The sequence below is a fragment of the Marmota monax genome, unplaced genomic scaffold (genome assembly GCF_021218885.2).
Source record: "Marmota monax isolate L192 unplaced genomic scaffold, Marmota_monax_Labrador192_F-V1.1 WCK01_AAM20220418_F8-fsc00193, whole genome shotgun sequence".
NCBI classification, from domain to species: domain Eukaryota; kingdom Metazoa; phylum Chordata; class Mammalia; order Rodentia; family Sciuridae; genus Marmota; species Marmota monax.
In genome coordinates this window covers 856,755-882,155 of record NW_026695203.1, presented here as the reverse complement: position 1 = coordinate 882,155, position 25,401 = coordinate 856,755, and the positions used below count along the sequence as shown (strand labels likewise).

The following is a 25,401-nucleotide window of genomic DNA, read 5'->3' as shown; positions in this document are numbered from 1 at the left end:
CACTATCAGTATTGGTCAACAGCAGGGTTAAGAACACTGTTTGCCCCAGTGGCTCTGGAGGCCAAGACAGGAGGATCACAAGTTCAAAGCTGGCCTCAGCAAATTAGTGAGACCCTGAGTAATTTAGGGAGACCCTAGCTCAAAATAAAAAAGGGCAAGGGGTATGGCTCAGTGATTAAACACCCTTGTGTTCAATTCCTGGTACAAAAAAAAAAAAAAAAAAAGAGAGAGAGAGAGAGAGAAAGTAAGTTGCTGAGCCACATGGACTAGAGAAGAGCTACCAACCTGCTACCTACTAAAGCTCTCCCCTGGCCAACAGGAAGCAGAAACTTGAGGTGACATGAAGGAGCTGCGACATCAAGTCAGGGTGACAATTGTGAACCACAGGGGTGTCTTTCAAGGGAAAGTAAAGACTGTGGTTTTCTCTAAGACAAGCATGGTCATCCAGAGCCCCATCCCATCTTCCTTTCCAGATGTCCACCATGTTCGTCCTCCTTTCAGAAGTGAGCGTTAATTTTGTGGCCTCTGAGTACAACCCATCATCCTTGCTGAAGGAAAGAAGGGGGAAACAACTTGAAAACACTACCACCACTCTCTGCCCTTGGGTTTAATAGAGAAAATGATACATTATTAAAATAGGAGAACATACTCAGGAAGAAAGTCTAAAGGAAACATCTCTGAGGTGAGCGGCAGGCAGTGGGCGATCTACTACTTGAACGTGAGTGCACGGGATGGAAAGAAAGAAAACCATTCAGTCTGCATCACCTGGGACACTGAGACAGGTTTGCTCAAATCTTCAGCCTCATTTTAACTTCTACCTTTAGTCTAAATCAAATCCTGCAGTGATACCACATCATATGGTGAAATCAAATACAAAGTTTGTCGGGTTCTAGTGGAATGCATGGATTTGTGTCCTTGTCCTGTAACTCTGGTCCCCCCCCCTCAGAATCTAAATTTTAAATACTCAGTGTATCTTGGGGTTTCCATATTTATCATTTCTAATCTATAATGTAGGGATAATAATAATTGTTTCTTCCTCAGGAGTACTTGGGTAGCAAGCCAGAAAACGTCTTCAAGTTAGCTCTGCAAATGATGGTGGATATTAGGATCTGGAAAGTGTGTCACAGACTTTAGGCAGAAGCACAGCAGAGGTCAAGCACACTGGCAGCAGGGCCCTTGGGGAGCCAAGGAAGGAAGACAAGGATTTTCCTCTGCTTCTCCATGCAGACCCCCAGGTCTCCTGCCTTCATGTCTTCACCAGCACCTGCTTTCCTCTTCTGCGTTTGCCTTATTTACACACCAGACCGTGGTTCCCCCAGAAGTCCCTGCAACTGCCATATCGACATCACACCACACAACAGAGAGATTCGGGTCAGCAGTGGAGACCAGGCTAGGGCAGAGAGGAAAGGACCACATGGCACAAGCCTGTTCCCCTGGAGGTAGAATAGGATTCTCCATATGCAAAGGCAACAGTGTTGAGGGGTGGGACCTTTAATAGGTGTATAGGTAATGAGCACCCTGCCTCCATGAGGACATTCATGCCACTATCATGGGAGTGGTGTGGTTACCCTGGGAGTAGGTTAGTTACATCATGGGAGTGGGTTAGTTATCATGGGAGTGGGCGGCTTATAAAAGACTAAGTTTGACCCCTTCCCCTGTGTCTCCCGTGCATGCTTGCCTTTCCATTTTTGCCATGGGGGACACAAGAAGAGGTCCTCACCAGATGCAGAGTGGAGGCTCGTGCTGTGCCATGGACTTTCCAGACTTAGAACCATCAGCCAATTAAATTTCCTTTATATACCACTCAGTTTCCAATGTTCTATAATACAGCAGAAAACGGCACCTCTGACTTACAGTTTTGTCTAACAAGGTTGCTGTGAAAGTCAAGAGACACTTAGAACACATACAACAGCATGCTATAATCTGAAAATGCTATTTAAATTTAAAAACAGTGAGAGTGTTCTTAAAACTCTAAAGGGTTTAATATCTTTGTTAACCTAGGAAAGAGGAACAAATTTCACTGGTATGTACTTAACAATCACACAAGATCTGGAGGGCTTCTTCAGTTAAGAGCAAATCAGAACAAATCAATGAGGAAGGTGTGAACAAAAAAATAAGCAAACTCAGAGAACCCCTGTCTCTAAGTAAAATAAAAAACAAGGCTGGGGATGTGGCTCACTGGCCTAGTGCCCCCTGAGTTCAATCCTCAGTAACAACAACAACAACAACAACAAAAAAAAAAAAATCTAAAAACAGTGGCTCCAAAGGATGTGGGAGTCACACTTGGATTCCCACCAAAGATCACATCTTTCCCAGCTTTGTATGTACCAGCCCCTGATATCAAGGTTACAGCAGATGAATTTGGGTTGCAGGGACTGAAAAACTAAACTCAATGAAGAAATGCATGACAGACAATCTGTCATCTAAATGTGTATTTGCATTCATATTCTGCTTTTCTATGGATTTACAAACACATAGAGTCTCTCTCTAAAATATATTTGAGGAATATAATTTAAGCAAATAATAAAACTTGGTGTCAATGTTTATCAACACAATGCTGAGCAGAATATGTTCTTTTCTGTATTTGTATAATTACTAAGTTGCCAACTTCTTTCTGTGTTCAAATGTGATCTTTTCACTTTTGGATGCTTGTGCAGTGTAAATGTCAGATGATTCTTGCCACCAGTGAAGTACAAAAATGCAACTCCAAAATTCCTGGCTTCTCTTACATAAATCTGTTTTCTTCTTCTGTTGAGAATTCTCTGCTGCCTTTTCCCCTGGTCATTCAGATATTTACTATCACACTATACTAAAAATAATACTGCATTCTGTATTAGTAAGGGTTATTTGTCATATACATCTTAGCCTGAATTTCACCTAACAAGGCATTTTTCCCAAAGGCATTTGCCTATGAACTTTTCTAATGGAAGAGAAAACTTTGTTGTCTATTAAAACAACCACATGTAACTTTCCTTTCTATGTTTCTTCTTTTTTTTTGGAGAGGATATACTCCTCCTCCTGATATCACCTCCTCTGAATCACACCAACATGACCAGTCATCGCTGACCTCACACATGTGAGTCTTTTGTATAAGAAGGGGCAGAGCAGCCTGAAGGCAGGATGGGGGGCATAGCATTTGTTACCCCAGAGTCTGCAACACTTAGGTAAATAGCACATATGAATAGACAAAGTTGTTATATGTACCAACATATTATATTACTTTGAAAACCAAAAATAAGTAAAATTCCAGCAGAACAAATGTTGTCACAATGGTCCATACTGAAGTAATAACCTGCTGTATTCGGAGAGACAGAATTTTCTCCCCCAGTATGATTTCCACTCTGATGCATGCAAATCCATTTTATCACTAGTCAAAGAGAGAGGAACTGTCAGAGAGTCAGAAACTGCATCTTTTCAAATAGTCTTTTGCTTTTGAACAATGTTCCATTTGCAAATGCATTCTATCCATCCATCTTTATTTCTATCTTTAAATATAATATATATATAGATTCTACACACATATATGAATATATATCACATTCACATGTAGAATCTATATAGTATATATATGTAGAATCTATATAGATTCTATAAACTGCAGAGAAAACTACTATAATGAAAGTTAACACATTCTTCAAATCTGACCATCTGGGTTAAAAATATATTAGCATTTTAAAAGTTTGTTTAAATCTCACACTCTACTTATATGAGTAAATAATAGACAAGTGTCTCTAAGTAATTTAGAATGTCATCTTGTACACTTAAACACCTACAGGTTTTAATATAACTTCATTAGAATTGAATGAGAACAAAAAGCAGTTGTTCTGTAAAACGTTAATTTCTAAAAATTAAAAGACAACACAAATTCAAAACTAAAGTTTCTGCATGTGGTGCTCCCTGATCTAAAAGCACACATCTGTGTAATCCCCACAATCTGGTTCTTTAGCATTCTTGTGTCTATACCATTTTTATTTGACATACAACTCTAATTTCTAAATTAGACACAGAGTTATACTGAAAGGATCCCTTGCTCAAGAACAGCTATTTGGGCAAGGCTTATGCATTGTTTATTTTCATTTTCTTATCACTGACTAGATGGTGTCATTCATGTTTCTGAAGTGTGTGTGCCTAATATAACCGGAGGCCCCAATGCACTGTGCAAGTCATGGTCTTCAGTCGTATTTCCTTCCAAATTTCCGGAATCAACACTTTCTGACTTGGCTTCCTTGCATTAACATTATTGCTGATTTTTCAGCATCATGACAGGTATTTTAGGGCATGTGCTATCCTCTTGGTGCCTGGACTATGTGTTATTTCCTTTATCTTTTACATTTTGTTGCAGCTTTCATATTGCTGGGAAATTCTGCAGCATTAGTATGTGGGGATGGTCAGCTTCTTGTTTCATGTTTTTCTATCACTATTCATTTTTTTGTTGTATCCAGTATCTTTTATGGAAGAGGAATAAACTAACATCTCCATTACATCAGCATCTTCAAGCAGAATTTCTGGTAACAAATAGTAAGAGTAACTTGCCAACTATCTCATGCTCATCAAAGATGAGCTAACTAACAATGTCATTAAAGCAGACCTACCATGTTGTTATCTACATCCCTCTGTTTTGCCTGTGTCTCTCTCTCTCCCCAAGTCTTATTACTGATCAAGGGCTTATGTTAGTCAGCTATTTTGCTGCTGTGATTTAAAGATCTGACCTGAAAATTCTTAGAGGAGGAAAAATTTATTTAGTTGTCAATACATAGACAGCAGACTCCATTCTTCAGGGTTCAAAGTGAGGCTGAACATTATGCAGGAAGAATTTGGCAGAGGGAAGCAACTCACATGATAATTAGAAAGCAGAGAGAGAGAGATCTCCACTTGCCATACACAACTATCTACCCGAAAGGCACACCTCCAATGCCCTACCTCTTCCAGCCACACCCCTCCTTCCTCAAGTTCCCACTCAGTTAATCTCATCAGGTGTTAAACCACTGATTGGGTTAAGACTCTCACAACCAACCATTTCTCCTCTGAACCTTCTTGCATTGTCTCACACTTGAGCTTTGACGGGACACCTCACATCCAAACCATAACAGGTCTCTTCACACATCTATAAATTTCCATAAATATTCTGTGTACAGTGGTCTAGCTTTCCATATCTATATTCTGCCCCTTTTTGGTCTTACTAAATCACTACTATCTTCTTTTCTTTTCCTGATGCTATTTTTATTACTTTTCCTCTTCCTATTAGAAAAGTTCCTCTGGATTTTCTCTTTCTCATGTTGTTTGTTAATGGTCCTTTCTCTCCTTCCTCTGTCCCTTCTTCCTACTCTTCTATATTTATTCCCTTTTACTTTATGGGTCTTGAATTGGCTATGGTTTAATACTATTTTATTATTTAGTACTTTCTATTTTTCCAAACCTAATTAAGGTAAAACTGACAAAAAAGTATATATTTATAGTCTAAAACATGATGCTTTGCTATATGTGTATATTACACAATGATTAACCTAAGCTATTTAGTATATTCACCTCACTTAGTGAACATTTTCTGTGGTGAGAACACTTAAGACCTACTCTTCAAGAAGTTTCCACATTAAAAAAAAAAAAAAAAAACAGTGTTAGAAACCATGGTCACCATGCTCTTCAACAATCCACAGGGCTTATTCCTTCTGTTTAACTTAAGCATTGTCCCTTATCAATCAACATTTTTCCATTTTTCCCACCCCTCCCCAGACCTGGCAACTTCCATTCTAAATTTTTTAACTAAATCAAAATGGTGATCAATTAGTATTTGATCAATTAGTATTTACCCAAGATCAATTAATATCAATTAGTATTTACCCAAGAAAATATTGCTTATTTCTTCTTAAAATTGCCATCTATTGATAGTTCTATCAGTATCCCTTTGAAGTGAGTTTTCTGTTTCTTCCTCTAATTGTGTTTCTTTACTCTTTATGAAATGCTGTCAACTTTGAAATTGCAAATAGCTAAGGAATACTGTGATTTTAAGGTTCAAAATTCAAGCAAATGTATAACTATTTTTATACAGCTTTAATAACAAAGCTGTGCACTGGAGGGAAAATTGTAAAGGTCTCATTTTTATTTATCTATATTTTCATACAAAGCTGTTCACACATTAATAAAAAAGAACAATATCTCTGTACATATAGTAAAATTTTTCATATATGGTACACATATTAGGAGTCAATTTTAAAAACACTGTTGTCAATAATTTTCTGATTAAAAAGAATTTCCTTAACTCAGAATGTTTATATTATTTTGACTTTGTTGACGCAAGTGACTTCAAAATTCTTCCCCTTTGACTTATCATCTCCACTTAAAGCCTAGATTTCCCTCTGTTATTCTCCAATAGTGGCTCTATGAGAAGTTCACTGTGTTTGTGGGTCTTCTAGTAGAAAGGCAAGAAGGACTTGGGTGCCTACTATGTGCTGTTGTCCAATGATACACATTTTAAAATGTAGTCGTAAAAATCACATTTTTATTTAACACATTTATTAGAAAAGGAAAGAAAATATGCCTTACCCCCTCGCTTGTTGATCTTGGCATAGCCTGGAGAATAGCTGCTGGACATGGAGGAAGAGCTGCTGAAGGCTACGTGGGGAAGCCCAGAGACCAGTGGCTCATCACATTTTTCTGAAAAGAAAAGAGAGATTCAATGAAGTTATTATTATTATCATCATCATCATCATCATCACCATTATTTGCAGTATTGGGAATTGACTCTGAGGTGCTCTAGCACTGAGCTACATCACCAGCCCTTTTAATTTAAAAAAAAATATTTATTTTTTAGTTTAATTGGACATAATACCTTTATTTTTTTATTTTTATGTGGTGCTAAGGATTGAACCCAGGGCCTCGCACATGTTAGGCGAGGGCTCTACTGCTGAGCCACAACCTAGCCCCATATTTTTTTTTTATTTTGTAATGTGTTTTCACTAAGTTGCTAAGGCTGGCCTTGACTTGTGATCCTTCTGCCTTAGCATCCAGAGTTGCAGGGATTGTAGGCACGTGCCAACATGGCTGGCCACTCAAACTCTTTAAATAATGATTGATATGCACTTGCTAAAATAAGTATTGAATAATGTACAAACTCTAAAATCAATAAATGATATTTGACAAAGGGTCAGAATTTGGGTGACTTAATTATGATAATTATAAAATGTCACAGAAGCAATTCTATCTTATGATTTTCAGGAGTAGAACTATGGCAAAGTACATTGTTCCTAAGGAGCCAAATTCACACTTGTTATCTTAAAACTGCAAGAAAAATTGAGGATGTCTGCACAACAAAATTTGGTATCTTGTATCTCCCAAGAAAATTAGAAATGGAGGCAAGAATGACAAGGAGGAATTTTATCAAAGCTACAAAAATAACAAATGGGAAGTTGCTAATCAGCATGTATAAAATTCCAGATGAGTAAGTTCACAGGATGAGTAAGTTCTAAAGGTCTGATGTGCGCACACTGTGCATATAGACAATAATACTGTACCATAATTTTTTAAAAGTCTGTTAAAAGAGTAGATCTCATGTTAAGTGTTCTTATAAATGAATTTTTTAAAAAAATAAATAGATATCCCTAAGGTAGGACACAGAATAATTGCTACTTAAAAAGATTCACCATCAGAAAAATCAATCAGTCTTCATACTCAACTAATCAATGGCACTCTAAGCAAGTGATACCTGAATTCTACTGTAACACTTTCTGTACTTGGCTATTAAAGTGCTATTATAATGTCCTCCACCATAACCCCCTTTTAGCTACTTGGTCTCTGATTCCTTTGATGGGTCTCTCACAATTTCTTAAAGTCTACATTTTCCTAAAGTGGCCAGGGCCAGCCTTTGGCTTGCTGCTCAATCCATCCTTCCATCTCTGGGAGACTGAATCAAGGACTCTGCTGCTTGTGGAAGATGTTCTCAAATCCTACATCTCCCCTGACTTCTAAAACAACAGACCTAGTCCAAAGTGATCACCACTGTAAGACTGTCTAGCCTTGCTGCTTGCTCTAGGGGTGATCCTTTAGCACAGAGCAGAACAGACACTTATGAAAATGGATATGGAAATGTGACTACAGCTAATCTGAATGGTAAATTTTAACAATTAATATGAAACACTCACTTTACAGTCAATGTTGATGAACTGGCCCTTCCAAAGTAGGTTTCATGCATCTCTTCCTTCTTTTACTTTTAACTTACTATGGAAATAAAATCACATATACATGCATATTTCCCAGAGGTACTTGCTACCTAACTATGAAATATAAGAAATCAAACAATATTCTATGAGAATGGATTTGTTCATCTGAACTTCAGATTTGTACACATTTGAATGGATGCAATAATGAACAATGGTTCATATCTCCAGCACCCTGGGACCTAACTCCACTATGTCCAGGTGACCCTGGCTTCTGTTCTCCATCACTTGGAGACAGTCTGAAGCCATGGCTTGACCTACAGTGGCCGCTCACATTCTTGTCCTTTACTGTCCAGACAGACATTCCACTCTTGCTGGTGGCTTCACTATTCCTATTCTGAATGAGAGGAGACTCATCCAGCTCTTCTCCAGGTCTCTGCAAAGAGGCTTTGCTAGGAAGGAAGGAAGGAAGGAAGGAAGGAAGGAAGGAAGGAAGGAATAGAAGGAGGGAGGAAGGGAAGAAAAAGGAAGCGACATCCCTAAGGGAGAACATAGAACAATCACCATCTAAAAAGTTACTATCATCAGAAATATTCATGTCTGTGGCTGAAACCGTGCTGCCATAGCATCTACTCTCAATCCACCTCATTTTCCTTCCCAGCACTCAGCACCATCATGTGAGACTCATGTAATTGTTTCTCTGCTCTTCTCTCCCACTAGCCTGTGAGCTCTATGGAAATACAGTATTTGATGATTTGTCAGTACCAATGCTTCAGTGATCTTGGTACTGGGTACAAGCTCTAAATTCACATGTAAAATAAATGAATGAAAAAAGAAAAAAAATGTAAATCCTACAAACCTCTATGTCTAGAAGTACATTGTCAACATGCAACATGGCACAAGAGTTAATTTTTAGAAAGGTGATTTTTATTTCCAAAATATGTTCACATATGCTCAGAACTCCATTTCATAAGATAAGGAATTGAACTCGATATTCTAGAATGATTCTTATCTCAGATATATATAAACAGAAACATGTTTATCAATAGAAGGAATAAACTATTTGTTTTAAAAATTCACTTAAGTGGAGCTAAGTCCCCAAAGACACCAGAGAAATGAATTATTATTATTTCACCATTCAAGTGTGTACCAATCTGAAGTTAAAATGAACAAATCCATTATCCTAAAGCATTGTTAGATTTCTTATTTTTCATAGACTGCAAGTACCTCTGGGAAAGATGGCAGGTATGTGTCATCATATTCCCCAGAAAGTTCAATGTAAAAGATTGAAAAAATGAGCACAAAAATGTGTTTTTAAAGTAATCAGTCCACAAGTCTATACTACAAAGTGAAAAATTGTATGTTCATTGTTCAAATTTACTATAAAATAGTGGTCAACAATATACATCTTTGATTTTTTTTTCTATTATCTGATTCTTTCAAGACCAATTTTTATATTGTTGGCTTAAGTTCTCATTTAACCACAGTGAGCATTGCTTGTAAGGTTCCCGTGGTTGTGTTAATATTCACTCACTTCTCCCTACTCATTCAGGCATGAGTCCAACCTGCTGGAAGGGCAGGAGCACATAAAATCCACATGTTCTGCCCTGTGCAGCCAATGGTGTAGTGTCAAGAAAGTGATCAAGAACACAAAGGCACATTCATTGTTTGAGGTGGGGAGGGGCACTACAAAGGAGCTTGACTGTGAAAGGGGCTGGGTAGGGGCTGTTGTTCCAGGGGTCTGGTCCTTGTCAAGGAAACATCAGAGTACATATTGACCTGACGGAAACCAGGAGCTGAGCCAGGTAAGAAATGGACAGGAACATGCTGGGAGCATCTTTTTCTAGTCTGACCTATGCCTTGCCTATTCGACTACCTATACTTGCCTTAAAAGTAACCAAAATGCACTTGATAAAGAATTAATTGAATGATTGATTTACTTAAAAATAAAGCATTTTTAAAACCTAAAGGTAGTTTATCCTTATTACATTTAATTAAAATTGACTTATGTAACAAATTAGTATTTTAATACCAAATAGTATTTTTTATTGATTTTAAATCTCAGTTAGAAATAAATTTAAAAATCATGTACTCCTGAATTATAAAATAAGAACAAAATTGAGATCAGGAAAAAATAAGAGCACATTAGAGAATACTTTTTTGTGAAAAGTAACTATCAAATTATCAGAATTTAAACATTGGCAACCTCATAATCTCCTTAATTGAAATATAATATATAACCATAAAATTAAGTAATCAAGTAAATGTTACATTTACACACTTTCTCCTAGAGGATATTACTAGAAATATTTATTGATACCAGTTTGCCTTGTACTTTTTAAATACTACATATGTATTATATGCAAATATATATATAGATATACATAAAATGAGATATGTGTGTCAGTGTGTGTGTGTGTGTGTGTATCTTCACATTTTCCATAAGTGGCAATAATAGAAGGATCCACATAAGGTGATACAACATAAAACAACAAGAGAATAACATCAAATTGTAATTAAATGCTAAATATAATATAATCAAATACCAAAATAACATATAAATTAAAAAATGCTAGGCTATTGCCACAGGTGAGTTGCTTGTTAGACCTCATTCCATCATAAAAGTGTGACCTTGAATATGTCAACTAAACTCTTTCCTACAGAGGACTCCCACATCATATTGAGGAAATTGAGCTCATTTTCTCTCAACCCCTGAAAACTCTAAGAAATGTCTAGAACAGGAGTCAGCAAACTGTGACCTGCAGGCCAAATCCAGCCCTTGCTGCTTCTGTTAGTAAAATTTCACTAGAGCTCAGAAGCACTTCATTTATGCGTTTGTCTATACTGCTTTCAAAAATGGCCGGATGCTACAATACAGACCAGATGGCCTGTAAAACTAAACACTGTCTGACCTTTCATGGAAAAATTTTTGCAGACTCTAGCCTTGTTTGACAAATATTCCAGGTATTTGGGAATAAGAATAATTAGCAGTTTTTCTATGTACAGGTTATTTGACATTATGTACAGGTTATCTGATTATGTTGTCAGATAATGAATCAGAACTGGAGATTAAAGGATCTATAGATTGGTGAGCAGGTGGTACTTAAAAGAACATTAGAGGCCATAGTGGGCATACAATTCCAGAGATGTTTGTAACCCCACGGCATGCGTATGCACGCTGCCATGGTGACTCTTAGGATGAACTCCCTGTTTTTATTTCCAGCTGTAATAACAGTTTTCACACATGACACTTTCTAAAGCACTGGCTGGCTTTTTATGATAGAGTATGTTATCTCAAAATTCTGCAGACATTAAATATTAGAAAATCAGGCAAACCCCTGGAGAAAGTAGAATTTTGATAGAGTAGTAAATAAAGGAGAAGGAGATAGAGACAGACTTGAAATAACTTGGTATGGCATTCTCCCACGCTGGGATGACTTCCACACAGCTATGGCAAATATTTGGTCTCCAGTGCACTTCCCTTCCAGGGAATCTTGGATGAAAACTAGAGGAACAGATGGGCCTTGAGGTTTATTTTTGTGCAATTTCAGTCAATCAGGAAGGCAGACAAGCTGTTAAGAATGCTGTACTAACTTAAGCTGGGACACGGGAATTGCTGCAAATTGAGTGTGTCTGTAGCCCTTTGCCTGAGAGGGCATGGTCAAAGGATTGGCCATCAGCCAGGGACATGGGCAGGAATGTGCAAGGTCAAGGGACCTCACCTGTAAGTCATTAGAATATGGCACTCAAACTTCTTTCCCATTAAAAGTAATTTAGAAAATCTTCACAAAACACTACCTCTTAAAATTATAGAACTTTGGTCATGTTTTATATTGCACAAGTATTGATACAAGCCATGCCAGGAGAGCTACCAAGAACAACAAAGGACCCAGAACCAAGCAGTGCTTTCTTGGTAGAAGTCTTAGCAACTACATGGCATCTGTGTATTAGGGAACAAGCCTCTGTGAAGGGCACATTCTAAATGGCTTGGCTCAGTCACCCCCACACATTCAATTCCTAACTTGGGCGGAGGGGACAACTTTAACTCTATCTGCATGTCTACACTGCCTCAGATTTGGTGACGTTCCTCTTCATAGTCAGGAGAAATGGAAGAGGTCTTGACAAGACCTCCTTAAAAAGGCAAATCCTGCTTCCAATCAACAGGCTCCAGCCCTGTTCCTTAAGACAAAAGCCATGTGGAATTAGAAGCTGAAGAGTCACAGTAATTCCCTTTTCTGGTGTTCTGAGAATTAGGGCTGCTCCTTTCAATTTGTGCAATTTCAGTCAATCAGGAAGGCAGACAAGCTGGTCTTCTGTCATCTTCTTCTGTTCCTTTCAGGGTCTGGAGTCCCATCTTGGTTCTCTAGCACCACATCTTGCCTCCTACTCTTCAACTTCTCTGCACTGTCTGCTCAACTACATGCCTGATGATTGCCTATTGTCTTCTCCCACCTGACTGTGCACCTGCCTGTTACCTCTCTAACGTTTCCTCTCTCCAACCTGCTGCTTGCTGTTACTTTCCTGCTATTTGCTTGCATTCCCAGAGAGATCATGCCTTTGATTACATGGCTTTAAAGATAGAGGGAAAACAGCTCAAACAAATGAATTGTTATTTTTGCACAGCCTGATAGATATTTCAGGATTTGAATGAAATAATAGATGAAGTCATGGCCCAGGTTCTTCCTTGAGTAATCATTGAGATTAATTTAGCCCTTCACGTTTTTATAAAATTATTAGTAGCCTCTTGATGGCCAAGAGAAGATGTAAATAAGATATAGCACTTGTACATTTCAGGGACTTTATTCCCACCATTGTGGGTTTGTTTTTCTCTGAAGAAAGGAAGGAAGGTAGAAAGGAAGGCAGGAATATTTCCCCGGGATACACTTGGACTTTCAGTGCTCTGTCTCATTTTCTCAGTACACATCACTTAAGCAGATGTTATTAATTTACCTGAGGAATTCGCTAAGTTTGACCTTCCACCATAACATGAAAAGCAAACACAGGTCACTCCTCAAGTCCTCTGTGAAACTCTCATTCCCCCAAGCATTTCTCAGTGGAAAGCATATAATCACTCCTGAAGGCCAAACCTTGTTTAAATTTAATTTGCAGTTTATATTATGTGCTATTCAAGCAGTTTATTTTTCTTCAATAACATATGGAAAGTGTAGGGAATAAAGTCTTTTTCTTCTTATAATATCTTTTATAATTTGTTTTCACTTTGAGGCAATTTTATAAATTTATGTCCACTCATTTGTTCAACTTATTGTCTAATAAACATTTTCTTGGACAGTCATAACTTTCAGAAGTAGCATTAGGTTGATTTCCCCCAATATTACCAGTGGTAGAAAGAGCATGAGCCTTAGATTCAAAAGTCTGGATTTTATTTCTAGAAACATATATTTGGGAAAAAAATTATTTAATCCTATAATATGCACAGTCTCCTTAGTCATTCCATTTTTTAAAAAAATACTTTCCCAGTTTTGAATCAGTTCCATGATTTTTAAAATCATAGCAATATTAAATAAATGGTTCAAAAACATAGCTAAGGTACAGTGGCACACACCTCTAATCCCAGTGGCTTAGGAGACTGAGCTAAGGGGATTAGTTCAATGCCAGCCTCAGCAACTTAATGAGGCATTATGCAATTTGGTGAGACAGTGTCTCTAAATAAAATATAAAAAGGGCTGGGGATGTGGCTCAGTGGTTAAGCACCCCTGGGTTCAATCCCTGGTACTCAAAAATAGATAGATAGAAAGAAAGAAAGAAAGAAAGAAAGAAAGAAAGAAAGAAAGAAAGAAAGAAAGAAAGAAAGAAAAGAAGGTAGATAGGTAGGTAGGTTGGTTTCAGGAGTATACTAGAAAAGTGTTTGTTCCTCCTTAGGGCAAAACTACCATTGAGTCCTATTCCATCTGCTGTTTTTTAGGTCTTCAATGCCATCATATTATTCTCCCATTTTTAAGGTTTATACAATGTTTTGTATATGCCTTGCATCAGCTTCCCTTGATTACTCTTTGTCACTAGAAATAATATATGTATATATATTTCCCAATTCTGTGAAATTTCATTCAACACAAAGAAAAGAAGGACCCTCAACAGAAAGAACACTCAAAGTCCACAAAAGTCATCACTGGTATGATCTTCACAGACTATTAACATATACACTCCTACAGACACTCCTTTTGATATATGCATACAATACTATGTAAGTGAACAAAGTCTCTGAAACATACATGCGCTAGAGCACATATACATGCATTAACTCTGACTAACATTTACATAGGCAATAGAATTTAGAGTCTGGTCTTTAACACATTTTTTTGGCTCAATGATCTATCCTAGAAGTTTACACATAGATATTGCCACACTTTTATGCATCTCATTTTATATGATGATATATTTTATTATTTATACCAGGTTCTGAATAGCAAAGTGAAGTTTTTTAAACAGAAAATACAACACTGTTATATTACTGGTAAAATAGATCATATAATTGGATTGAGAACTAATTTTTCTCCCTTGTAGTCTATGGGGCAATGGGATTTGGGTTATTTCCCTGGACCACGAAAGGAAATATCAGGGAGAGTGGTCATGGAGAGAAGTTCAGTTATGTTGCTTTCAAGTGCTACTTTAGGAAACAGCTAAAGATGGTGGAACTGAAATTATCAACTGAACAGATGTACCTTATCTGATATGCAGTGAGAATCCCTAAATAAAAGAAAGAGAAAGAAAAAGAAGAAGAAAATCCAGCCTCTTCCTTCCTCTTCCTTCCACTGTCTTTCCTGTTTCCTACCAGATGGAAGTGACTCCATTTATTTTTGGTTCATTTTCTATTCAATGAGACGAAGTCCTCTGTGCTACTCTCTGCCTTGTAGTAGCTGAGAACGTGAATGAGGCAGCTTCCCAATTTGTATCTCAGCCCTGTCAAAGTAGACCAGCATGAATGGAATGGGTTGACAGAGGTCATTAAAACAAAATCAGTAAATCAAGGAGTAGTAATAGCAGTCATTATTGAGTATGCTTGTGACAGGTAATTTGTTAAATGTGTTGAATGGATTACCTTGCTGAATAAATTATAGTAGCACTTTGAGATAGGATTGTTACCCTCCTTCCCCGCCACCCCCCCCAGGGATTTTTTGGTACCAGGGATTAAATTCAGGGGTACTCAACCACTGAGCCACATCCCTATCCCTATTTTATATTTTATTTAGAGACAGGGTCTCACTGAGTTGCTCATTTGCAATCCTTTTATCTCAGCCTCCTGAGCTGCTGGGATTATAGGCATGTGCCACTACACTGGGCTGAATTGTTACCATTTTATAGACAAAGATTACGACCTTATAGATTAAAGATACTAGAGTTGGGACCAAAAAAAAAATTAAAAATGAACTGTACCTGATTACAAAGCCTATGGTTTTAAGTTCTATATTTTAAGGTCATGTTATTCATGGACTATGTGGATCTGATCACACTGAAATTGTCAGTTTGCTCTCCTGACCTCCTGGGACAATTTACTTGAGGTGATATATCCTTTATAATAGTATTGCTGAAACTCTAATATCTTCTGAGCTATATCAGTCTTTTATCCTTCACCAGAAAGGAAGGGGTCCCTGCAGTTTTAAATGTGTTCTCAGAGAGACCCATTCATAATTAGTCACTCAACTGATATGTCTAATTGAATATGCTCACCCAAGTATACCAACTTTATCCCATTCATTCACTCATTCCATGCATAGCCACTTACATCCTCCTTCAGTCTTTCTCTCTTTACAATTCATTTTCTTCACAGTGAACAGGTGAACCTTTTATAAATGAGGATCAGAGGATGCCATACCTGGTCAACCTCACCCTGCTTCATTCAGTCTGAAATCTGAGCTCCACCGGGGCCTGAGAGGGTCTGGCCCTGGTATACCTCTAGCAACAGTTTATTTCCCACCTCCACTGGGTCACTGGGTGCTTGATTCACTCTTCTTTATCTTTTCAGACCCACCAAGACACTTGCTAAAGAGTTTGGCCACACTCTCTGGTTTCTAGCCAGAGTTCCCTCAAGAGGTCTAGAAGAGACGGATGAAGACTTTCTTTCTTCCATCACCAAGTCAAAGGCCACCTTCTGCTTCTGTGATCTGTTCATCTAAATTAACAGCCCAACTTCTGCCTTCAAATTCTCCAGACAGCCTTGCGATTCTACCACACTGATTCACAGCACCAATGACAATCCGAAATTATCCTGCATCTTGTTTTGAAATGTGTTACTTTTCTTATTGAGCATACTATAAATAGCATGAGAGTGGGGCACCCATCACACTTAGTGACCCTGTAGATCCAGGGCCTAAAAAAACTGGTGGTTAGTGTGAACTCTGTAAGAGTTATTGAGTCAATGAATTGCTGACAGTGACAAGCAATAAATCCACTTAACAGTGAGCAAGGCAAGATACAGCCAAATTTGACTAATAAGACATATTCTTTATCTGTGAAGCTTTAATAGACGTTTTTGTATTTTCCATTTTAAAATCTGTATTGCAAAAGAGAGTCTGCTCTATGCATTGACAGATACATAGATCTACTGTGTCCCTGATAAGAAAGATCATCCCACTGATCTTTATCAACTTAAAATGTCATGTAATTTGAAACCCTTGAATTATCTAGAGTGCTTGTCTAACTCAACAATATTTACCTCTAAAAGTTTTCATATATTATGGCTCCAGATAATGAGTTTTGTGAGTGATAAAGACATAGGCAAGTCTGTGTTAGCTCTTTCACACTCCACTTTAGTCTTTAAAAGAAGTCTCTGGTGTTTCTCAAATTGTGTTTTCATTTTGTGTCATTGAAATCAGTATCTCAATATTGTCATTTAATCAAAATTGATTTATAAGTTGATCTTTCTGCCATATGATGATTTCTTCTTGAAGAAAGGAACATCTCTTCCATTCTCAATGTGCACATAGTAGGAATTCTTCATGTATTTCGAAAAAATACTGAACACAGTCTGTCAATAGTTTATGGCAATAGATGAGTTCAATATTATTTCCTTAAAATTCGGTTCCAATTTAGTTTCTTTTTTGTTGTTCAAATAGTTTAGAAAAATCCATGAAAGTAGTATAGCTAAAAATTCAGTCACGTTTGCAAGAATCGTGGTTGTAAATCAAATAGGAAATTGTCTGGTCTGCATGTACCAAGGGCAAATTACTTTGAGATGTAGTTCAAATTTTGCTGGACATTTAACAGCTGCAGCATATTTCTGACAGATGGTATAGCAGATGAATCAGTTTCAAATTATCTACTAAACTGTTATATACTATAGAAGAAAGAGATTTGTGAGACTTTTTAAAAAATAAGATTTTGTCTCCTCCAAATTGATCTCCTAATTTCATAGAAATAAATCCTACAACATAAAATAATAAAAATCAAATTTATACTTTGTGTAATCTGGAAATGCTTTTGAAATTTTAATTTCCATTACTTCATGCAAAAAAAAATGAAATAATTTTCAGGAATAGACTCAATACTCAAAAGCCAGGCAGAGATTTTATCTCTAAAACAATGGTGATAGTAGTCTATTTTTTTTAACTCAAATTCTACAATCTAATAAAGAGGCAGAATTACCTAGCAATTCTAATAAACAAATAATTTGGAAAAGTGTCAAGGTCTATTGAAATATGAGTAAATGAACTTGAGTAGTCTTGAAGATTTGATTGACAGTCTTCCTATGGAAGTGACTCTCTTAGATTATCATTTGTTGGTCTTCTGGTAATTGTCACATTTTGACTCTACTTTCATTAACTGGTTCATTCAAGGACAGTATTTAACAATAAGAAATAATATTCTTATACACAGTCAAGTCTACTTCCTAAACTACTTGCCCTAGTTTAAATAATTGACTAAAGTGCTCCAGAAAAGCCTCCCCCAGTGTCCCTGGCTTAAGTCAATCAAGAGTAGATCATGCATTCGATAGGTACAAAATGAATCCTGGAACACTGTAGAGTTGGTCAGAGCAAGTCTGCAGTAGAATGTTAAATTAATTTAAAATATTTATGATAAGTTTAAAAAATTAGCCTATTAAAGAATATTTATAATATGATCCTCATTATATAACATATTTATAGATATAAAATGATTTGAAAGAAATGTAAACCAAAATGTTAATCATATTTGTATGCTTATATTATTAGGTTACCTTGGATTTTATTTTTTTGCAGTTTGCAATGTTCTTTAATTAACGGAGATTTTTGTTGGATATGAAAAATCCATGATATTAGGGATAAGTGTCCAGTGATGCAGTGATGATATGCTCTCCTTTATTCACCTGACAATTATTTATCGAGTGCCTACAGCAGTGGTAGTTCAGTGAACATCACAGTTTTATATTAAATCATAAAACATATAGTTTAGGATGGTGAGTTGTTACAGGCAATAATGCAGCAGGAGGGGAAGATGGGTTTGGGAGGGTGGGCAGGAGTGCTCTTTCAGTTAGACGTCCAGGAAGCACTAAGAGATCAGGCACCATTTTTAGTAGAGAAAGAAGAAGAAAACCACAGGTTTGTCCAGGTCCATGGATTGGTAGCTCTAGAACAGGTGAGAAGTCCAGGAACAGGGGCAAGGAGGGCATCTTCAGCACCTCACTGAGGCCTGCATGAGGGAGCAGAAGAGGGCTTGGAGGAAATGGCAAGGAAGAGGTCAGAGAGATGCTGGGGTCAAGGAGGAGGCAGGCTGGGTGGCAGGTGAAGGGCTCTGTGAGGTTGTGAGGAGTTGGGTCTTAGTGCTACTGAAGAATGGAGGTCCTCCACAAGAGAAATATGATGTTTTCCAAGTTCACTATAAAGGAAGTAAAAGTTATTGAAACAGTGCTGTTTTCTACCTAGAAATTAGTCTATTTGATTTCTACATACAGGCTACCGTTTGGGGTTATAACTGTAACTCAAATCAACTTCTTGTTTCCAATGTTTATGGTAAGTAAAAGTAAGTGAAATAATGTGTGTTTCTTTGGGCATAACTTCATCTTTAAAGATCAGTATTAAAATACCACTAGCTTATTTTAATTTCTGTTAACCTATCATTCATTCATTTACCTTAATTCTTATTGAACCTGTTAAGATTCCGAGGCACATATTATCTTTCGAAGTGACAACCAGAAAAATCTCTATATATATCTCCCAGGAATCTGATTTGATTATTTTTACAAGTACCTTCAATAACACAAGAACCTAGTGTTGGGTAGGACAGGAAGATGCTTTATCTCCTTCAGTGAGGGCTCATCTCCAGTAGAAAGAAGGCACACAGCTCACTCTGGCTAGTGCAATAAGAGTTGATGAAAAGACTGAAAGTGAAGCCAGGTGACCTCCATCTGAGAGAATAAGGACAATTTTCAGTTTTAATATTTTAAAACACATGGGACATCAAGTGTGTTAGTTTTTTGTCACCATGATCAAAATACCTGAAGAGCAACCTAGAGGAAATACACGTTTTGACTCAGAGCCTCAGAGGTCTCAGTTCGTGTTGGCAGGCTCCAAGGCAGACAACATCATGGTGGAAAGGCATGCCAGAGCAAACCAGTCAGGACATGGCATCTGGGAAGCAGAAAGAGTGTGCGCTTGAGAGTGAGCGTCACCAAGGCCATGCTCCCATTGACCAACTTCCTCTAGCCATGACCCACCTGCCTACTGTTAACACCAGTAGTCCATTCAAGTCAGTAATCTATGAAATGGATTAATCCATTAATAAGCATAAGGTTACAGCCCTAATATTTGCTAGAAGCCCCACCTTTGAATCTGGTTGCATTGGGGGTCATTCTTCAAAGTCTTTTGGGGAGACATTCCAGGTCCAAATAGTAACAATGAAAAAAAAATCACTACATAGAATACGGCAGCAAAGAATGTCTCATGCAAAATCAGTATCACAAAAAGGTATAAATATGGGAATGTATGGTATCATCATAAAGGAATGGGACCACTAGAATTGAAAACAGAACAACTCAAAAATAAATGAAACAAAAAGCAAAAAATAAAAATCTGTTCTCTCTAAAGTGCTCTTCTTCAATTTTCTCATGGATAACTGGTCATATCTTAAATCAGAAGTCAGGAGAGAACATCCCAAATCTACCATCCATTAAACCAAATTCAGTGTATCTCCATCTCTTCCCAGAGAACTCAATTCTCTATTCTTTTGCAAAAATTATATAAAAAAATTAATTCTGTTTTCATGTGTGTATATAATTAAAGTCTGACTGTACCATGGTTGGTAAATCCATTGGGATAGACCCCAGGATTTTTTTTTTCCTTCCATATACTTAGCACATAGGACAGTAAATGGGTACCCAGAATGAACGATCAGTGGAGGGAAAGAGGCTGCCCACTGAATTCACAGAACAGGAAGACGGGACTAAGTTGTGTAAATCATCTCATTTGTTCCTTTTTACTTTCCATGTTCTCATCTATTTTCTTGATGAATGTTTATTGGATGAGTTCTATGTCTAGAGCCAGTCATCTTTTTACTAAGGCTTCACAAGCTAATAAATATCATGCTGTAGATGTGGATTGCATTCTGTAGGCATTGAGAAGCTACTAAGATGGTGTCTTAATGGGATGAAGGGATAATATGATGATATCTAGTCATAATCCTGGAAGAAGATGAAAAGGATAGTTTGGAAGATGATGAACTTGGTTTTCAACCAAATATGGGGAGAATTTAAGAAGAGAGGCAAAAATGACTGAGATTTCTAATGCCAGTGACTAAGTGGAGCATAGAGTCCTTCATTAAGCAAACATGATAACATATGGTATTGGACTCATTTACTTTGATCACTTATTTTAATAGGATACATTTAAGAACATATGCCAAGATTATTTCTTCACACTCAAATGATTTCCTGTTTTTGACAAAAAATTACCAGTCACAGGTTCCATAATCCACTTGTGGAAAAAAGAGTTTGCTTAACTGGGGAATAGAAAGCAAAAGCTGTTGGATCTGCAGAAACACCCTGCAGACTTTAAGATGCTCGCTGATCTCCTTTCAGGCAGCCCTAGCCAGTGTTTCCCTTTAGCTGCATCACTCAGGTTTGTGCCGACAGGGTTCAAAACAGTATACTTCACAGTCAACTCAGATTCCCACGGGCATCCCTCCAATGGTATTCCATTCACAGGAACATTTTTCCATGTGGGGTACACTGAAAAAGGAAGTTGGCTGTGGAGTGACACCTCCCTGCTTCCGATTTCTGAGGGATCTTTGACTATTATTCTCTTATCTTTTCATCTGCCCCTTTCTATGCCTCTGTCTTTCAAGACACACTTTTCCTTTATTTTACATAGAAATGCATTTTGTGTCACTGTGAGCCCTTCTATCCAGCATCAGGTCTTTAGATAAGCAGAACTGAACCCAACAGAACTCTGGGCTGAAAGAGAGGTGAGGAGAGGGCAGTCAAGTTCAGAAAGGTCAGGAAGGAAGGATCAGTGGGAAGACAGACACAGGCCAGCAAGCTGGGAGCTGAATCGGGGAGGCCCAAGCCTAGGAGGCCCTTTCCTATGTTCCTGGTTCTTCACAGCCAGGTGCACTTGGGAAGAGAAGCTAGTTCAGAGGAGATCCTAGGCCATCCATGGATAGGGAGAAAGGGAGAACAGAGGGCACAGGAATGAGACGATCAGAAGCTATGAAAAGTAATTTGATTGATATGCCAAGTGGGTTTTGGGAAGTGGGAAGAAAAAGACTTTGAAAGTCAATAGTGTGCTGATCCTTGAAAAGCACGTGGAGAATTTGCAATCTCATCTGGAAGGGAATTGGGAACAATTAACGGTTTCTGAACAGAAGAATTACAGAATAAAAGTGGAAGCAAAGTTATAAAAAATAAACACTCTTTGGCTTTTAAGCTTCCTTAGGGAGGGAGATTCCCAGAGAATGAATTCCAGATGGGGAAAGAAAATGCATCTTGAGAAAACAATGTAATCAGAAATAAATAGGAAATGGAGGCAACCTAATCCACTGCGTTCTGTATTGCCAAAGTTCAGGTAGTTACCAAGAGACGGGGAAGTTGTTGGTTTTACATCCTGAAATAAGAAATAGAGCCGCAGTAATGAAAAATAAATGAGACATGTATATTCATGACCATCATAGTGGAGGGAGGGCAGCAGTCATGGAAACCACTCCATTGTATTCCCAACACCTACATTTTACCAGCATTTCTGAGCCTCCATTTAGGAACTCAGGTTCTCATTTCTACTCAGACACCAACCCTCTTGATCAAGTGACAAATTCATGTTGAATTTCTGTCTTCCCTTCTGTAAAGTAAGATTCAGAGACACTTTCATGGCTGGCATTATCAGGATCCATAATATCATAAGATGTTCATGAGAGTACAAAATTTAAAAAGCTAGCCTATTCCTTACTGTAAAGCAATTCTTGCTTAATCATTTCTCATATAAAAAAATTACACTTTTCTTTGTTTTGTGGTCTGTGGATGGAACTCAGGGCTCCACCACTGAGTTGCACCCCAACATCTTCTCTTATTTCAAGAAAATTACAAAACGTACCTCTTTATGCAAGTGTAGATTTATGGCAAAGTACTGAAAGAAAATTCTTCCACTCTCCAGGCTGGGAGAATTTATTGTGATCTAGATGAATCATCAAAGCAATAGATAATGACACAGCCTCCCTTTGTCAATAAAGCACAGGACACGCTGCCATCTCTGCTCATTTGAACACAGCCAGATTTTCAGGAAATTGTCATCCATTACTTCTACCTGCACAGCACAAGTGGCTCATTGTCTGGTTACATCACAACAATTGTTCTTTTTCATAAAAAACAGATATTCCAAGAGATATGAATTACTGCCTCACTGTTCACAATAAGGAACTTTTTATTACTTAGCCTTGAAAAGAATTTTGCTTTATGATTATTTCATCCCATTCTAAAACATTGAGTAGACAAACTGTGGGGCAGAATAGAAATAACCCCAAGACAGTGCCCTATGACCTGTATTTAGGAAGCAGATCAGAAACTGTGTGTTACAAAATGAATGTTTAGCACTTTTAAGAAAAGTATTTCTGCATTTTGTATTACAATGTTTTTTATAGAATAAGACCTATAATTTCATATATGCTAAGAACAGGGAAAGATGGAGGAAATAAATCTTAAGAAAAACATGGTGTTCAGAGTGAGGAGACTGTGAATCATACCTGGTCTACCACTTATTATTATGTATTGTGGGGTCATCCCAATATCTTAGAATCGCAGTTTTAGCTTTGGGAAAACTGTAATGAAAGCAAAGTTAATAAAATCTTACAGAGCTCCAATAAGAGGACTTTGTTTAAAGATGAAATTTGCAAAGTGGGAGAATGGTAGAGATAATAAATATTTCTTGCTGGATAGAATTTTATTTTATTATTATTTTTATACACATTTCTATAGTAGAGTGTGATTTTTCAATACATGTATGTAATGTGTAATGGTCAAATAAAAATGATTAAAGATATGGGTAAGATTTCAAAGTTCAAAAAGAGATATAAACGCCAACCATAAGACACCTCCCATAAATATTAAGTGCTGTAATAGCGATAACAAAGTTACAAAAAGTCGTATGGGTACCAAAGTATAGGATAACTAATGTTATCCAAAGGTAACCATCTCTCATATAAAGAAATTACACTTTGTTTTGTGGTCTGTGGATGGAACTCAGGGTTCCACCACTGAGCTGCACCTCAACATCTTCTCTTAAGAAAATTACAAAACGTACCTCTTAATGCAAGTGTAGATTTACGGCAAAGTACTGAAAGAAAATTCTTTCACTTTCCAGGCTGGGAGAATTTATTGTGATCTAGATGAATGCAACCACTGTGCTAATGGAGACTTCAATAAAACGAGAAAATAAATTGGTTTTTGCACTGTTAAAGTCATATACCAATATTAATTAGTTTCACTATTATAACAATAAAAATAGTGAACTATTGGATATTCTTAAGAATTCTTATCATGAATTCACCTTAAAACCCAAGGCAGTATTAGACATCTAAGAACAAACAATTTTTGTAGGTAGTTGAATATATTTTTGGACTTTTGCATTTTTATGTAATCCAATGTGTAATATTATTTATTTTACCAAATTTTAATTTTTATTTTCATACAAAATCCACTTGGATTCTAGAATTTCATTGATATTTAACCTGAAAAAAATATGAATCATCTGGTGAAACCTAGAACATTCTTGCATATAGCTGTCCACTTTATATTCATAGCAATAATCATTTTTTTTTTACTAAGTATATTCTACTGTAGGAGTGCACCATCAAGGCAAATAAGCCTATTATTGAAGCCAATCAGCCTATCATCACTGGAGATCCCAGAGGACAGGAGTCTCTTCTGTAGTAACTGCAGTGAGGTCTGTGTCTCCCTTAAATAGTACTGTATTATTTGAGTGCTTCAATAAATCAGTTTACAGTCTCATTCTGCGCACTGTTACATTTTCTTGATACAGTTTCTGACTCCCTTGCAAGCTAACTTTAAAAAAAAAGATTTGAATTATATGTTCTCTATTAGTTCATCACCTGACATTCCATATTTCTTGTTGTTCAGAACATAAGAATATGCACATTTACACATTTCTCTAAGTTCCACTTATTGGTTAGTGTTATTTGAAACATAATATAAAAATGCACTTGACAAGTTACCCTGGAGGTGACACAGCAGTTTGCAAAGAGAAGTATGAACATCATTTATTCATGGCAGAGCAGCATTGCCTTTTTGATTTGAGTTTTCTAATATCTTCAAATGTCACTGTATACCAATAACAATTTATTTTTTAGTGGCACAATTGGTGAAGTGGAAAATATTTTTCCTGGATTTGAAAGAGCACATACATTCACACATACACTCTTGAGTCCATCCCAGTTCAATATATAATTTCACAGGGGTTGTAGACATTCTCTACTGTGTCTGATTCATCCCTTAGTTTTATGGCCAGCAGACACTGACATCACCAATGCTAGATACATATTTGTTGAATGATTAAACATCCTGTATTCCTATCTCGTGGAATAGGGGTTTGTGGGTTTACGAACATGAGAACATGAGCTACAATTATATTCTGATCACAAACCCCAGAAATCCTGAGTTCCATTCCATCCCAGGAGAATGCCTCCCCCAAAGACTCCCAAAGATTGAATTCTGGGGCTTACTCCTTCTATCAATTGCACATGTGATAAAAAAAAAATAATGGGGATAAGAAAGTCTTTGAGAAATTTAAGCTTGATGGGGTTTTTTTTTTTTCCCCTG

The 25,401-nt window shown here is 37.1% G+C and overlaps 1 protein-coding gene across 1 annotated transcript in view; it reads right to left on the bottom strand.

The window, feature by feature from the left end:
* The window catches only part of Cntnap2 (contactin associated protein 2), a 1,911,322-nt gene that overhangs the window by 1,321,393 nt on the left and 564,528 nt on the right, over nt 1-25,401 (bottom strand). Inside the window, exon 2 of the mRNA XM_058574358.1 lies at nt 6,541-6,651. Within this exon, the coding sequence (XP_058430341.1) occupies nt 6,541-6,651 (111 nt within the window). The remainder of the gene's footprint in view (nt 1-6,540; nt 6,652-25,401) is intronic.